Source organism: Ctenopharyngodon idella, chromosome 2 (assembly GCF_019924925.1).
Source record: "Ctenopharyngodon idella isolate HZGC_01 chromosome 2, HZGC01, whole genome shotgun sequence".
In the NCBI taxonomy this organism is placed as follows: Eukaryota; Metazoa; Chordata; class Actinopteri; order Cypriniformes; family Xenocyprididae; genus Ctenopharyngodon; species Ctenopharyngodon idella.
Window position 1 is genome coordinate 12,362,660 of NC_067221.1, and position 15,519 is coordinate 12,378,178.

Here is a 15,519-nt window from a genome sequence, read left to right on the forward strand (position 1 = left end):
CAATAAGACAGAATGTACTGTAGGATGGGACTTGATTTTATCCAACACAAATGAATTGGGTCATGAAAAGTGGACGTTACATATCAGAAAGTGAGGTTGCTAAACAATCCCATTAAAGGGATAGTTCACCCAAAAATGAAAATGATCCCATGATTTACTCACTCTCAATCCATCCTAGGTGTATATGTCTATCTTCTTTCAGACAAACAAAATCTGAGATACATTTAAAAATATCCTGGCTCTCCCAAGCTTTATAATGGTAGTGAACGGGGGGGGCCTGTTTTGAAGCCCCCAAAAATGCATCCATCCATCATAAATATAATCCATACAGCTCCAGGGGGTTAATAAAGGCCCTCTGAAGCAAAGCAAATGGTTTTTGTAAGAAAAATATCCATATTTAAAACTTTCTTAACCATAATAACTAGCTTCTGGCAGACGGCCGTACGCATCGATTTGCGATGGAAGAGTAACCCCTGACCCGACACATGCCGCAATGAAGAACACAGAAGCACAGAGGATAGAGCAAAACGAAACACCGGTCACAAATTAGAAGTCTAAAACAAAGAATTTTAAAGAGAAATGTCGGAGGATCGCTTCACTTCAGAAGGCCTTTATTAACCCCCTGAAGCCGTATGGACTATATTTATGATGGATGGACGCATTTTGGGGGGGCTTCAAACACGTTCACTACCATAATAAAACTTGGAAGAGCCAGGATATTTTTAAATATATCTCTGTTTGTGTTAGTCTGAAAGAAGATAGTCGTATACACCTAGGATGGCTTGAGGGTGAGTAAAACATGGAATAATTTTCATTTTTGGGTGAACTATCCCTTTAAAGCTATTTGGCTATTGGTTAACATTATCCAGTAGCTTGCATTTCCTAAAGGACATCAGAGGAAAAGTTGATTAAAGATTACGATTAAAGAAGACAATAAAAAACACAAAATATGTATATATATATATATATATATATTTCTAATAATTATGCATTATGATTACATGTTGTTTTAAAAAAATGTTAATAGTTAATTTATTTCAAATGTTTATTTTTGCCTACCTGTCCATTACGTCTTGTATAATATTAGATTTCTTGCTGTGAAAAAAAAGAAATCTTTTTGCAAAAAATTACTGGTCCAACACTGTCAAGCAAGTCCAACAGTGTCTTACTCTGAAATGACTTGAGATCAAATTGGTTTAGCTTGTAAAACACCGGTTTTAATAATCCAAGGTCTTGTTTCTTCAGAACCTGCAGCGATCTCTCAATCAGCAGCTGCCGCCTGTAATAATCTCTGCGGCAAAATGTCAGTCTCAATGCATGTATGCAATTAGTTCTGCACTGTTCAAACACAACAAAGACTCAGCTGCAACTGCGGTCTAGTGTCGTCCATCTCCTAGAGTAAGGAACCGGGCTGGATTGGATATTAACGAACTAAACCATCATTCCCTCAGGTATAATTCGGACAGCTTTGGGACCTTCCGATATGGACAGAGAGCAGAGGGAGCACTACCAGGTGGTGATTGAAGCCAAGGACATGGCCGGCCAGAAGGGGGGCTTAACAGGCACCACCACAGTAAACATTAGCCTCACCGATGTCAACGACAACCCCCCTCATTTCACGCAGAGTAAGCAATAAGCATGCATTCAATAGATAGATATATGTAAATTTGTAGATGTGAACAAACTGATATTTGCACAAGACATTTGTTCCATAATTCCATTGATTCTTGTAATTTGCATAGAGTCTTATAGTTGAACTAAACAACAAATACAATGCATAAATTAAAAAAAAAAACAAAGACAGATACATTTTTTATCATTGTGTGAAGGAAAATGGTTAGTGGCAAAGCTTTAGAAACTGCGTGAGGTCTGTGTGTTAATCCTGATTAAATGGACAGAGTGGGCTCAGCTCACTTACTCTTTTGTGTTTCTCTTAATATAATCTATTCTTTTAGCCTGCATGCAAATAGAAAATGCTTGCAATTTCTGTCATGTTAATCAGAGGAATGCAGGCTATCAGCACAAAGCGGATTTATTGCAGGCAGCACAATATCTGTCACGTTCACCATTTATTACAGTAAAGAGAACACCAAAAGTAAGTGAAAAAGCTTTAAAAAGCACTTTAATTGGCCACAGTTTTAGATGCAGGTATCAGATTTACGAATGCGAATTGTCAAATGAGATTTGTTCCTTTAAACTCTTCTTTTAGGTTCTCTTGAGCAGGTAAATGATCTCCTGTTGCATTATATAGTGCAGATCCTCTCTCAAGAGAATTCACAATTTCAAACACAAACCCTGACGTTAACATTATGTTCCCCAGGTATGTATCAGTTCAGCGTTCCAGAACTCACAAAGGTAGGATCATCAGTTGGCAGGATTGAGGCTGTGGATGCCGACGTAGGCAGAAATGCAGAGATGGACTATACCATAGTTGGCGGAGAAGGTCTGGATGTGTTTGACATCAGCACTGACAGGAACACCCAAGAAGGCATACTTAGCGTTAAGAAGGTACAGAGAATCTTTCTTTCGTGCTTTGAGTCCGAAAACGGAATTTTCACTCATGCAAATTTGAGAAGCTTGTTTTTTAAAATAAAAATAGTCACACTTGATGGCTCGTGAATAAAAGGCATGGGCTCGGAATGGGTTGTTTATTCCTGTGAATGTGTTTCCGTTGCAGCCTCTGGACTATGAGAAGAAGAAATCATACCTTCTTCAGATCAAGGTCCAAAACACACATCCAGACCCACACTTTCGGATCCCAGATGCTGACATGACAACTGTCAGTGTCAACATTGAGGATGTGGATGAGCCTCCTCAATTTGAGAAAATCAGATATATTTTGGAGGTGAAAGAGGACGCGGCTGTGGGCACAGTGATAGGATCGGTCAGTGCCGTGGATCCTGACATACGCCACAGTCCGGTCAAGTAAGGGCTTTGCGTTAATATCTTCCCATAACATTGTTTTTATCATCTATATTTACAAGATCACCGTAAATCTCTTTAAATGCACATTACTCCACACACAATAGCTTGACGGTAGCTTGCAAGCCTCTTAAACATCTGCCCGTTTCTTCCGATGACCTTTTGATATCTGCAAAACCCTGATTAATCTGTCTGAAGCTATGGCAATATGAGCTTAGATGCACTACTTCCTCAGAGCGTGTTTATTAAATTCACATTTAATTCAAGAGGTCCTTCAATCGCAGCATCTTTATGAGATAATTGTAATAAACTACAATTATGAGAATAAATGAGGATATTATCACTGTCCAAAGCGCCCTAATGATAAAGCTGATGCGGAAGGCTCAGGAGGACAATAAATGGATGTTTTCCCCTCCGGAGACCACAGTAAATAAGAACGCAGAATGGAAGCGCAATTAAAAAGCCCTCTGCAGCAGAGAACAGGACTTCAGGGCTGGTAATTATCAGGGACATCAGAAGCACGGGCAACACTGTCGCTCTGAACATCAGGAGGCTAATTAGGAAATTGAACAATCCCACTGATTGATTGCATTTGAAAGAGCAATATTGTGATCTTCTGGTGAAAGAAGAACAAATGGGAACTGGGCACGTGTGGGCTCAGGGCACAGGGTTTTCATGCAGTTATAGAAGTTATGGTGTGCATCAAGCGTCCTCAAGTGTCTCCTGCTCTAAAGGATCAGTTGCCAGTTTTGCAAACCAGTGTTGAGGAAGCTGTTTTGCCAAGTTACGGGCTAATTAGAATTTAAAGTTGTCAAACTAGTCAATGCACCCTTTTGAAAAAGTAGTTTACTTTACAAGCTACTTACAAAAGTGCTCACTACAGGAAAAGCTTCTTAAGGTGCAATATCTTTTGAAATATATACAATAACTATCTGATGATACCATTTCTTTTTTTCTGGCACAAAAACAGTGAAGGTTTTTTCAATAAACTGCAGTGTTTACATTCCTTTTCATGTAAATTAAAGGATTAGTTCACTTTAAAATGAAAATTACCCCAAGATTTACTCACCCTCAAGCCATCCTAGGTGTATATGACTTTCTTCTTTTGGATGAACACAATCGGAGTTATATTAATAAATATCCTGACGCATCCAAGCTTTATAATGGCAGTGAATGGGACCAACGAGTATGAAGCTCAAGAAAGTGCATCCATCCATTATAAATGTACTCCACACGGCTCCAGGGAGTTAATAAAAGCCTTCTGAAGCAAAGTGATGTGTTTGTGTAAGAAAAATATTCATATTTAACTAGTTATAAAGTAAAATATCTAGCTTCCGCTAGACTGCCTTATCCAACTTACAAAAAAAGCGTAACTGACGTAGTGTAAGCGTTGTGAACTGCGAGAGGCATTACACTTTCTTCGTAAGTTGAATACTTAAGGCAGTCTGGCGGAAGCTAGATACTTTATTACTTGTTAAATATGAATATTTTTCTTACACAAACGCATCACTTCGCTTAAGAAGGCCTTTATTAACCCCCCGGAGCCGCGTGGAGTACGTTTATGATGGATGGATGCACTTTCTTGAGCTTCAAACTCGTTGGTCCCGTTCACTGCCATTATAAAGCCTGGATGCATCAGGATATTTATTAATATAACTCCGATTGTGTTTATCAGAAAGAAGAAAGTCATATACACCTAGGATGGCTTGAGGGTAATTTTCATTTTAAAGTGAACGAATCCTCGAGGAATTTACTTTACACAGGAACTAAAATCAGCTATTCCATCACTTCAATAGAATCGTTTCATTTACTGATTCACTGGAATGAATTAAACTTTCTAATGCTACAAATGAGAATTAAAGGGATAATGTATAGGAGGAGTTGGGATTTGATTATTCTTCCCTACAAAACAATGATTATGACAACACTGACAAAACAGACTTGCATTTTTTCCCTGAATTTTTAATGATTTTCACACTCCATTTTCTCTGAGCATAACTGAGCCAAACGGGTTTGTCACAGGTCACGTCATAGTTTAACACTATTCTACACAAGAACACTGTTGCAAACACATTGGAACTGTTGACAATTGAGCTGAATGGTTTGTATTGCAGGTATTCCATTGATCGGCACACAGATGTGGACAGAGTTTTTGGTGTCTATGCTGGGAATGGATCTATATTCCTGCAGAGGCCTCTGGACCGAGAGGAATTCGCTTGGCACAACATATCAGTGATCGCAACCGAGTTTAGTAAGTAACTCCACACAGCTCACAGCCGCAGTTCATTTGGAATGAATTTAGGTTGCTAAGCTCAAGTCATCCCGCATTAAATTTCTCCAATAAGATTTCCACATTTTCATTTACCATGACAGCTTATATTGACTAAATATATTAGTTTACTTTTTTAAATTAGAAATCCAGTTTCCTCCTGTGACTCCAATAATGTGAGCTTCTATCATCTCAAGTAGTCAACCATCATCTGCCACATCTTTTTAAGGACACTTAGACAACCCCGAGCAGACCAGCCGAGTGCCTGTGTACATCCGCGTACTGGATGTCAACGATAACCCCCCCATGCTGGCATCCTTCTACGAGACCTTCGTCTGTGAAAACGCCAAAGCCGGTCAGGTAAAGAGCATTTTAGTATACGTTTCCAATTTTATCTGCCACATTGTCAATTTCGATGTAAGATAAGGGGGAATAAGTCCACTTCTCCTGTTCGGCCGGCGGATGGATGTGTCGATTTAAAGCAGGGGCGTCTGTTAAACAGTGTGTGACCTCTACAGAACTCACACCTCCAGAGCGAGATAGAGATCAGTGATGAGTATTTCTCCTTCATGGATTAGACGGCAGAGTCTTTTTCTGTCAGGCTTGATGAGATTATGTGTCATGGTGGATGACAGGGGCTGTCACATATCACAGGCACTTCATAATAACTGTCCACCTCTCCTCCATTTCCTGACTCATCTTGTATCCCTCGTTGTCCGTCATCACCCACCTCACTGACCCGCCCACCTCAGCGGCTGGCAGAATTGTTCAACCTGGTGTTTGCCACGGTTTATTTATTTGGTACAAAAAGATTGAAGACTTTGTATTAAGAACATACATGTATATAGTATTATCAGTATTTTAGTCTTTTTTCAGTAAAAATATCAAAACATCTTTCTTAATTTACTTGACAAAGCAAAATTACATAAAATAGTAGACATCTTTTTTTCCTATTTTAAGCATTAATACAACACAATTTAGTGAGGTTTATACTCGAAACAATAACAATTTAACTATGACTTTTTTTTAGATAAATTATTTTACACAATTTTTAAAGAAAAAGCTACCAAATACACCTAAAAAATGTTATAATAATTTTATGTCTCCCATTTAATTACATTTAGGTAAAAGACTTGTGTGGCAATTCTGTTACTTGCATGATGAAACTAAACAATTATTAATTATTATTGTGTTTATTAGCTATATTTCAGCGACGGCAGTGTGAGATAAGGCTGGGATTTTGGTTCTGTTCAGCAGTTATATTCTAACAGACTGAAGTAAAGCCCAGAGGAAAGGGAAGCCAGCCAGCAACACGCAAGCAAGAAATCTGGCCAGTGCGTAAGCCTGGTAAAGAAAAAAATCATGAAGCACACAATGGATGATTACATTTTTGTCACAGCGTGTTGCCAGTGCACCCTTGAGAGATGCATTTAAACTAAAATTGCCCTTGGTGACAACTAAAGATAACCATGAGCCTCTATCACTGAGCCAACATCTTTCCTCGCTCTAAACATGCTTATAGTGTTTACATGTAAACGCTTGTAAGGTCTGAAAGATGACATTGTGAATAGGTCATTCCTGTTATGCAGTACCTTTCCAGCTCTGTAACTTAAAAAACATAAAAATGAATCAGTATGCTTTAAGTAATAGGGTATAGCAGGCTTACAAGAATATGTGCCAGTCAAGCTCATGCATTTAAATGTTATTAATTATAACTTCACACAATTAAATAATTTCAAGATAATTAACAGGAGGCCTAACAAGATGGTGAGCAAAAGGCAGAGTACAAAAAAACAGGATAATTTTTTTTAATATTGTTTTATATATCACTAATTAAAACAATATTAATAAAAATGCATTTTTCATTGAAAACATTTTAATTAGAAAATTTAATTTAAAAATATGACTGCAATTTTAATATAAACATATATCATCATGTAACTAAACTAATCATGTAGTTTACTATTTGTATTTATTTATTTTTGTTTGTTTGATGCATTTGAAAAATGATAGAAAAGAGATTTTTTGTTTGCATATTATTATTCGAGTGTGAGCAAAGATTAACTGAAATGAAGGATAAAGAAAAACCACGAATGCTTTTTTAGAAAATGCCAGTTTTTGATATTAGAAGTTGAATGGCAGCAAAATGGCAGCATTGTCTTAAACCAAATTAGTTAAATAGATAACAGTGATGATAGAAACTAATAAGATTTTAATTTGAAATATAAGTAAGACATTTATGATGGAGACATTATCAAAAACATACCAAACGCCATTTGTAATTATGTGTCCTATGCATTTTGGTAAATATGTGATTGTCATCATTTGCTTCTTTACCACAGAAAATCCAGACAATAAGTGCGGTGGATCCAGATGACCCAGTTGGTGGACATCGCTTCTTGTTCTCCCTAGCACCAGAGAGCTCAGTGCGAGCAAACTTCTCAGTCCGAGATAATGGAGGTGGGTGGCCTCTCACATTGTCTGGCCCTCTAACTAGCTTACTGTCTCTCCTCATGACAACACAGACCAATCAATCAGGAGAAATCTTTAGGACACATGGCCTCTTCACATCTAGCTGTTTAAACTGAGCCAGCTCGTTCTGCAGTAGCCATAACTTTAGGTCAGTCTAGGCCTATTGTGGTCTGCAGAGAGGGCAGTTGCTTCATTCCTTAACCCTTAAATGCTTGAATGTTTTGCCAATTGTTCTCTGAACACAGATGGATCTGTAACTGCCGCAATAGTATAAAAACTCTCTGGATATTTTAAAAACAATTACAAAAGAGTAAAATAAAGTATATTTCCTTACCTTTTAGAACTTGGTAGGGTTCAATTTGTGCAGATGCTTTTTACCATCATCACTGTCATTGATATTTTTACGATCTCAACCATATTCTCAAAATTATAATTTTCAACGTCTTCAAAATCAATATTTTGATCGCTGAAAGCTTCTTCACCAGATCCACAATCAAGTGATAATGACGCTAATATCTAATTGCGTACAGTACTTGCTCTGAAATAAATCGTTGATCCATTTTAAGTTTTGCTGATTATACTTGTGTATTCTTTTGTTTTATGTCTGTGGTAATTATGAGTGAAACATCACGTCATCACTGTGTATCAGACTTTGCCACATTGAGGAATAAAGGTGAATCGCACTTATAGAGTCATCAGAGATTCAATTATTGATACGCAGAAAAAATATACTTACACTATTGCATACCTAGGATATCTGTACACTTTTTACAACAAAAAAAAAAATCAGAAAACAGACATTCTTTTATAATTTTTTTTTTTTTTTTTTTTGCATTGTTTATAATGAATTGATTGAGGAACACTAAGACTGATGTCTAACTTTAAAAAAATTAAGGAGGGGAAGGGTAGTGAATGACGTCCTGAGTCGATAAAGACCAGAGGTATGTGTTTATGGGTTAATAAACTAAGCGCTCAACTCTCCACAGATAACACAGCTGGAATCTTTACACGACGCTCCGGATTTGGCCGAATGCACAAGAGCACCCATCTAGTGGCTGTGGAGATCTCAGATGGAAACTTTCCCATGCAGAGCAGCACAGGCACACTTACAATTCGGGTGTGCACGTGCGACCGAGACGGCAACATGGAGATGTGCAACGCAGAGGCTCTGACCAGCTCTGCAGGGCTCAGCACAGGGGCGCTGGTGGCCATTCTGCTCTGCATCCTCATCCTGCTCTGTAAGTAGCCTTCGCTTCTCTCTTTTGACTTTAACAATCAGATCACTTCTCCTACATCCATCTGTCTGATGCCCACTTCCTCCATCTGTCTGTCCGCTGTGTATCCGACTGTTCATCTTTCAAGCCCTTTGTTAGTGAGACTTTTCAGTTCATTTTCTCACCTGTCTTCCTGTCAGTTAGCGCTTTTGTCTGCGCTGCCATTTGATTAATTACAATTCCAGTGGTCTGAAGTGTGTACGCCTGATCTGCATGTAAAATAATTTGCAATTAGGGGAAAAAAGAAAATAAAGAAAAACAATTTCTGACATGCTCAGATGGCTGAACTGATAAAACTTGTTGGTTATTTAATCAGGAAACTGAGTAACAAATGCTACATTTCAGTTAAACTCAAATGAATCCAGTCTTGATTTAAATCAACAAAAATGGAATATCATATTTGAGTTAATTTTAAACACTTTAAACACATTGAAACACTTGTCTTCATATTACTAATATGCATGTGTAATTGATCAATTTACTGTGATTATTTTTTTCTCTTTTGAATTACTATAGAAAAGCTTGCTTATTTGAGTTGCTATCTGTTAACATCATAGTTCTCACCTGTGAACTGCGTGCAGTAGAGCTTAACGACCTGACACCTACGTTGGGTGTCACCCACAGGGTAATGCATCATGTATGAAACTCTTAATACTCCATTTCAGTGAAAGATCACTGATAAAAGCAACCAAATTGTACTAAGGGGGGATTTTCTAAAAATGAATTGCACCCGCTGATAGTGCGGTTTGTTTCCACACACCATCTGAATCACTGCTTCAGAATACCAAAGCATACATTGCTACACCGCACATCTGGATATATGGCTGTTTATAATGCTCTTCTACATTTGATGAATATCTGCTGCAAAGATCAATAGAAAATTTACAATGTACACAAATTTTTCAGTGACATTTCATTTACCATCTGCTTTCTGTAGGTGGTAATAGCTTGCACAAATTAACACTAATTAGTTTTGTGAACAAGGCACTATATATAATAAGCCTAATTTAAATATGACCACATTTCTACCAGATCAGATTTTCAATTTTAAAAATATTTTGAAAATATGTTGAAGACAGTATATCTTATTTTAAAGCCATGCCAAAAGGAAGTTGGTGTAATCGTATATACCTTACACTAACCAAGGCATCATTTATTTTATCAAAAATACAGTAAAAACAGTAGTATTGTGAATTATTACAATTTAAAATAACTGTTTTCTAATATAAATCTTTAAAAAGAGATGGCAGTGAATGTTTATTGTTTAATAAAAGCAAACTCAAAATAATGCTTCTCAGAATAATGGATACAAAAACACATAGAATATAACAACCAATATATGCTATTGATGAGAACGGACAATAAACTGAAATAATCTTAGGGTTTAAATGATACAAGTCAAACTAATCAATGAAATAGAGAACAGGTGCAGATCATAATCAATCAATGAAAAACTAAGGAAAACAAACTCAACCATAGAAAACTGAAGTAAAACAAAAGCAAAACCCACCCAAAACAGACATTAAACCCAGAATACCCATAACATAACCCCCAATCAAGAAGTCACGTCCTCGCACCTTATTAACATCCATAAACAAAGTCAAACAGAGGAGGGCAGGAGGGGGCTTAAGAGGTGGGTGCAGGGCAGGCACAAGGGACAAACTCAGGAGGAGCTGAAGGCGGTAGGACCCAGTGCGGAGATGATGGTGAGAGGAGCCAGGGTCAAATCCCCAGCAGAAAGCCCATGGCGAAGTTGAGGGAGGAAGGAGCCATGGTGTAGTCTTGGCATACGGAACCAGGTGAACTACCAACCGAGACGAAGCTGATGGAGGTGGAGACCCAGGCGAAGCCGAAGAGTCAACGAGACTGGGTCACACGGAAGACTAAGGCGTAGCTGCGGAGACGAGCGCCTGAGGACTGAGGTGAAGCTGGAGGGAAGGCCGAGCCCAACAAAGCCAAAGGGGTGGAGGGACAAGTCGCAGACTAAGACCCACAAGTCCATGGCACAGGCAGAGCTACGAATGACCAAGGCGGAGCTGGAGGACCCTTAGGGACGACGGTCCTAGGTAGAGTGATGGGCACGGAGGTTCTAGGTAGAGCAAATGGGTCGAAAGTCCAGGGCTGAACAGGCGAACAATTAGCCTGAGGCAAATTCGCAAAGCACTGAGCAGGAGACGAAGGTCTGATGAGAGGCAGTGCTGACAGGGCTGAAGAACTGGGCAGTGCAGGCAAGAGTTCACAAAACGGCTTTTCCTGGCCAATACAGAACAGATAGACTTCTCAGGAAAGGCCTCTTTGGCCAACACGGACAAGCTTCTCAGGACTCCTTGGCCGATACAGGACAGATAGACATCTCAGGAACAACCCTCTTGGTTGACGCAGAACAGGCAGACATTTCAGGAATGGCTCTTTTGTCCAATGTGGAACAGACAGACATTTCCGGAGTGGCTCCCTCGGCCGATGTGGAACAGGCAGACATTTTAGGAACAGCTCATCAATAACTCTGTGCTGGGTGATGAAACAGACTTGGTGCAGGATATGAAAACAGGCAGGGTGCAATCATTTTCCAAATCAATCAGAAGTACTATCCACATCCACCTTAGCCGAAGGGACTAGGCTCCATTCCATCACCTTGTATTCCACTAGCTTTCCCTCAATGACAGACAGTGTTGTGGGTTCACACACCTGGTCAGACATGGTTGGTTCTGGCTCTCGTATCGCGGCAGGCTCTGGAACATTGTCTGTGGTGGGCTTGGGCTTAGCGTCCGTTGGGACGATGGTTGCGGATGGTGTGCTGAATTCCTTCTCACTCTCAGAGATAGTGAAGGGGGAACCATTATATAACAGCACCCAATCTACATACTACTTGAACTTCCCTTGAGGACCGTCTCCGGGCAGGAGTGCTCTTGTCTCCGCATTGAGACACACACAGACTGTCATCATCATAGTGGACGAGATGGTACAAATCCAGGAATGGTTTGGATGGTACAAATCTTGTGTGTGTCTCTCGAAGGACTGTTCGCCCTGCAAGAGGAGGAGAATTTTCACTGCTGCTGAATCCATTTTGCTGGTCCGTTCTTCTGTCAGCGCTGGTTGCAAACTAAAAAAAAGTCTGGATTTAAACGATTTAAACGAAGCAATGAATGTTTAATGAAAACAAACTCAAAATAACACTTCTCAGAATACTGGACACAAAAATACATAGAACAGAGCAACAAACATAATGTTGATTGACGAGAACGGACAATGAACTTAACCTCAGGGTTTAAATAACACAAGTCAAACTAATCAACAAAATAGAGAACAGGTGCAGATCATAATCAGTCAATGAAAAACCAAGGAAACCAAGCTCAACCACAATAAACTGAACTGCAAATCAGAATTTTCAGCAGCCATTACTCTGTTCTTCATTGTAACATGATTCTACAGAAATCATTCTAATATGCTGAATTGTTGCTCAAGAAACATTTCTTATTATTACCAACGTTGAAAACAGTAGTGCTGCTTAATATTTTTGTGGAAACCATGAAACATTTATTACAAGATTCTTTGATGAATGGAAAGTTCAAAAGAACAGCATTTTTTAAAAGGATTTTTTTTTTTTGTAACAATGTAAAAGTCATAATTGTCACTTTTGAACATTTTAGTGCATCCTTGCTACATAAAAGAATCAATTTCTTAAAAAAAAAATTACTGACCCCAAACCTTTGATACATATACCAGTATACATAATAGTTGTCAAGCTTTTTCATTCTGCATCACTAATATTTAAATTTTCCCTTCTCTTGTTCTGTAGTGATCGTAGTGCTGTTTGCTGCCCTGAAACGTCAGAAGAAGAAAGAGCCACTGATCATCTCCAAGGAGGACGTGAGGGACAATGTCGTCAGCTACAATGATGAGGGTGGCGGCGAGGAGGACACGCAGGCCTTTGACATTGGAGCGCTTCGCCATCCAGAAGCGATGGAGGACAGCAAACTGCGTCGGGACATCCTGCCCTCCGAGTCGCTCTACCCCCCTCCGCCGCTCCGCAGGACCATTGTGCCGTCCAGAGAGAACGCAGACGTGCGGGAATTTATCAACCAGCGCATTCAGGAAAATGACGGCAACCCCACGGCTCCTCCTTATGACTCGCTGGCCACCTACGCATACGAAGGTAACGGATCGGTGGCCGAGTCGCTCAGCTCACTGGGGTCTGTGTCCTCGGAGGGGGAGCAGGACTATAACTACCTCAGCGAGTGGGGGCCACGCTTCAGGAAGCTAGCAGACATGTACGGCGGGGAGGACAGCGACTGGGACTCCTAATGGACAGACTGCAGAACAAAACTCATTTGCTGATCTGCCTCTACATGAACACTGGAGTGGCAGAATGAGGCAGCCTAATTTCTTTTACAAAGTGCCCTTTTATCCTTCTCTTTCTCCTACAATCAGGCAGCCGGTTTCTCTGTCGTGATTGGCTGTTTTCTCAAAAGAGGAGACGAACTTCCCGCTCCGCAAGGAGGACGTATCTGTCTGCGGACTTCTCATCAGAAAGATCATCTGCGGGGACATCTTTCTGCATAATCCCAGATTGTTCTGGAGATGTCTACAGTTTTTCATATCTGTAACCTTCACTGAAAATGGTTTTTTTTGAAAAGCCAAGCATCTGATGCGGAAGCGCTGTTCAAATACTGCTGCAAAGAACAGTTTATCAGTTGACTGTGAGCCTGTGAAACACTTGAAGTGAACTTGAGCAGGTCATTGACTAAAAGGCGAAGGCAGAGTACTTTATGAAAGTAATGAAACCACCGCCAAAATCGAGCCTGTGAATTCACCATCAGACCTCAATGTGTAGCGGGCAGCTCAGAATCAAACAGTTCAACATCATAGGAGTTGTCTAATAACTGGGAGGATTTTTCAAACCCTTACTATTAACAATTTGCATAATTTTACTAATCTACTTACGCGCTCAAGAAAAGATGTGTTGTCCTGTAACCGGAATCAAGACTGATTGTGTGAAACCCATCTAGAAAATGGGTCAGAAGATGTTTCATGGTTGGCACTGGTTTTCATCATCCACGTGAAAAAAAATGCCAGAAGCTTACAATTATCTGCTATGTCATTGGACCTAAATGTGTTTTGCTTCCTTTAGCAGTCTGACAAACGTTTGGTTGAACTCAGAACTGCTTAATATGACTTTCTTCTTGTGAGAGACACACTTCAACACGGTCCCTTAATGACATGCTGCAAACTTTACATTCCATACTATTACCTTTAAACACTGTAGGATGTTTTTTTTTCCCTCTCTCACTATTTATCCAGTTGAGACCTTCAGATGAAAAGTCAAACCAAGTAACAGAGAATGAAACATTAATATCTATAGGCCTACATAGAATTACGGTCTATGGTACCAAGGGGTCAAAAGCAAAATTGTTAATCTCAGTGTGAAGCCGCACTTCTCACTTTTCCTCTGACAACCTTCTGCTTTTAATAGCGAGCGTCGAATAACCAGGGAAGTAATAAAAGCTCAACTGATTTATTCCTCAGCTGAATGTTAACCACAACAGTGTTGTATTGAGGTGTGAGTCAAATCTTAAAGTAAATCACTCCGCGATGATTGCGCCCTCTCTTCAAACCACAAAATGAGCCTGAGATTGCCTTCACCTCTTCGGTTAGGAGGGGGTGAGTCAGCTCTGAACAGCGCTCGAGCAGGTAAATATTTGTGTTTTAGAAGCAGAATTTCCATTTTGTCATTGATGTGCTGTAAAAAGAAAAAAAGATGGTTACTCATGCTGTAAAAACTTGGTTTAATGAACAGTGCTTTGTACCAGTGGCTTGGGAGAGTAGATAATGTCCATGTACTACTTTGCTTTATATCTTGTGAAATTTTGTACCAAATATTTATATACCACAATGATGACTAAATATTCTTGAAATATGTACATTCGGTATTATTGTTTCTGTGTTTTGAACGTGTTCATCTGTAAATGTGAGCTGGTTGCAGTTCAGTTGATGACGTGCAAATGGAATCAAACTTTCATTAAAATAAATGTTCTCTTTTACAGAAAACCTTTGCAATTCTTTGCACACCCAGAAAACACTTACAAATGCATTGCGTTAAGCTTTTGACTTATCACAAGCAATTTGTATTTATTTATTTATTTTGCAAATTACTGTTGGGCTGCTTCCAATTTTGTGAGCTTAGATAAGTTCAATCATAGAACCTAAAATAAATGTATTTTTACTATATTATATAAATATATATAATATAGTAAAAAGTATATATATATATATATATATATATATATATATACATACATACATACATACATACAAGTATATATTTCTATTTATTTTTACTATATATGTTTTAGATATGCGTTAGGATGTATTTTAATGTATATCTTTGATGCTTAATATATGGGCATGACTTTAACATGATTCTTAGAGGCCAAATGTCATGATCGTTATCAGAAAATTTCTAGTGTCTGTCCCAGATCGTCAGCTCATTAGGCCAATCTATAATGAAGATCTCAAAGCTTGCTACTGGATTTGGAGGGAGAGGAAACAGTATTCATTTTAAATTGATTGGGGATCAGCAGTTGT

The 15,519-nt window shown here is 39.0% G+C and overlaps 1 protein-coding gene across 2 annotated transcripts in view; it reads left to right on the top strand.

Moving 5' to 3' along the window:
* The window catches only part of cdh6 (cadherin 6), a 34,849-nt gene extending 19,867 nt beyond the window's left edge, over positions 1-14,982 (top strand). Inside the window, exons 5-12 of one of the 2 annotated variants that reach the window (XM_051872804.1) lie at positions 1,452-1,625; positions 2,321-2,508; positions 2,678-2,925; positions 5,037-5,173; positions 5,421-5,551; positions 7,534-7,651; positions 8,650-8,901; positions 12,734-14,982. In XM_051872804.1, the coding sequence (XP_051728764.1) occupies positions 1,452-1,625; positions 2,321-2,508; positions 2,678-2,925; positions 5,037-5,173; positions 5,421-5,551; positions 7,534-7,651; positions 8,650-8,901; positions 12,734-13,239 (1,754 nt within the window). In that variant the 3' untranslated portion in view covers positions 13,240-14,982. The other variant, XM_051872814.1, reaches the window with a different exon arrangement.
* The last annotated feature ends 537 nt before the right edge of the window (positions 14,983-15,519 follow it).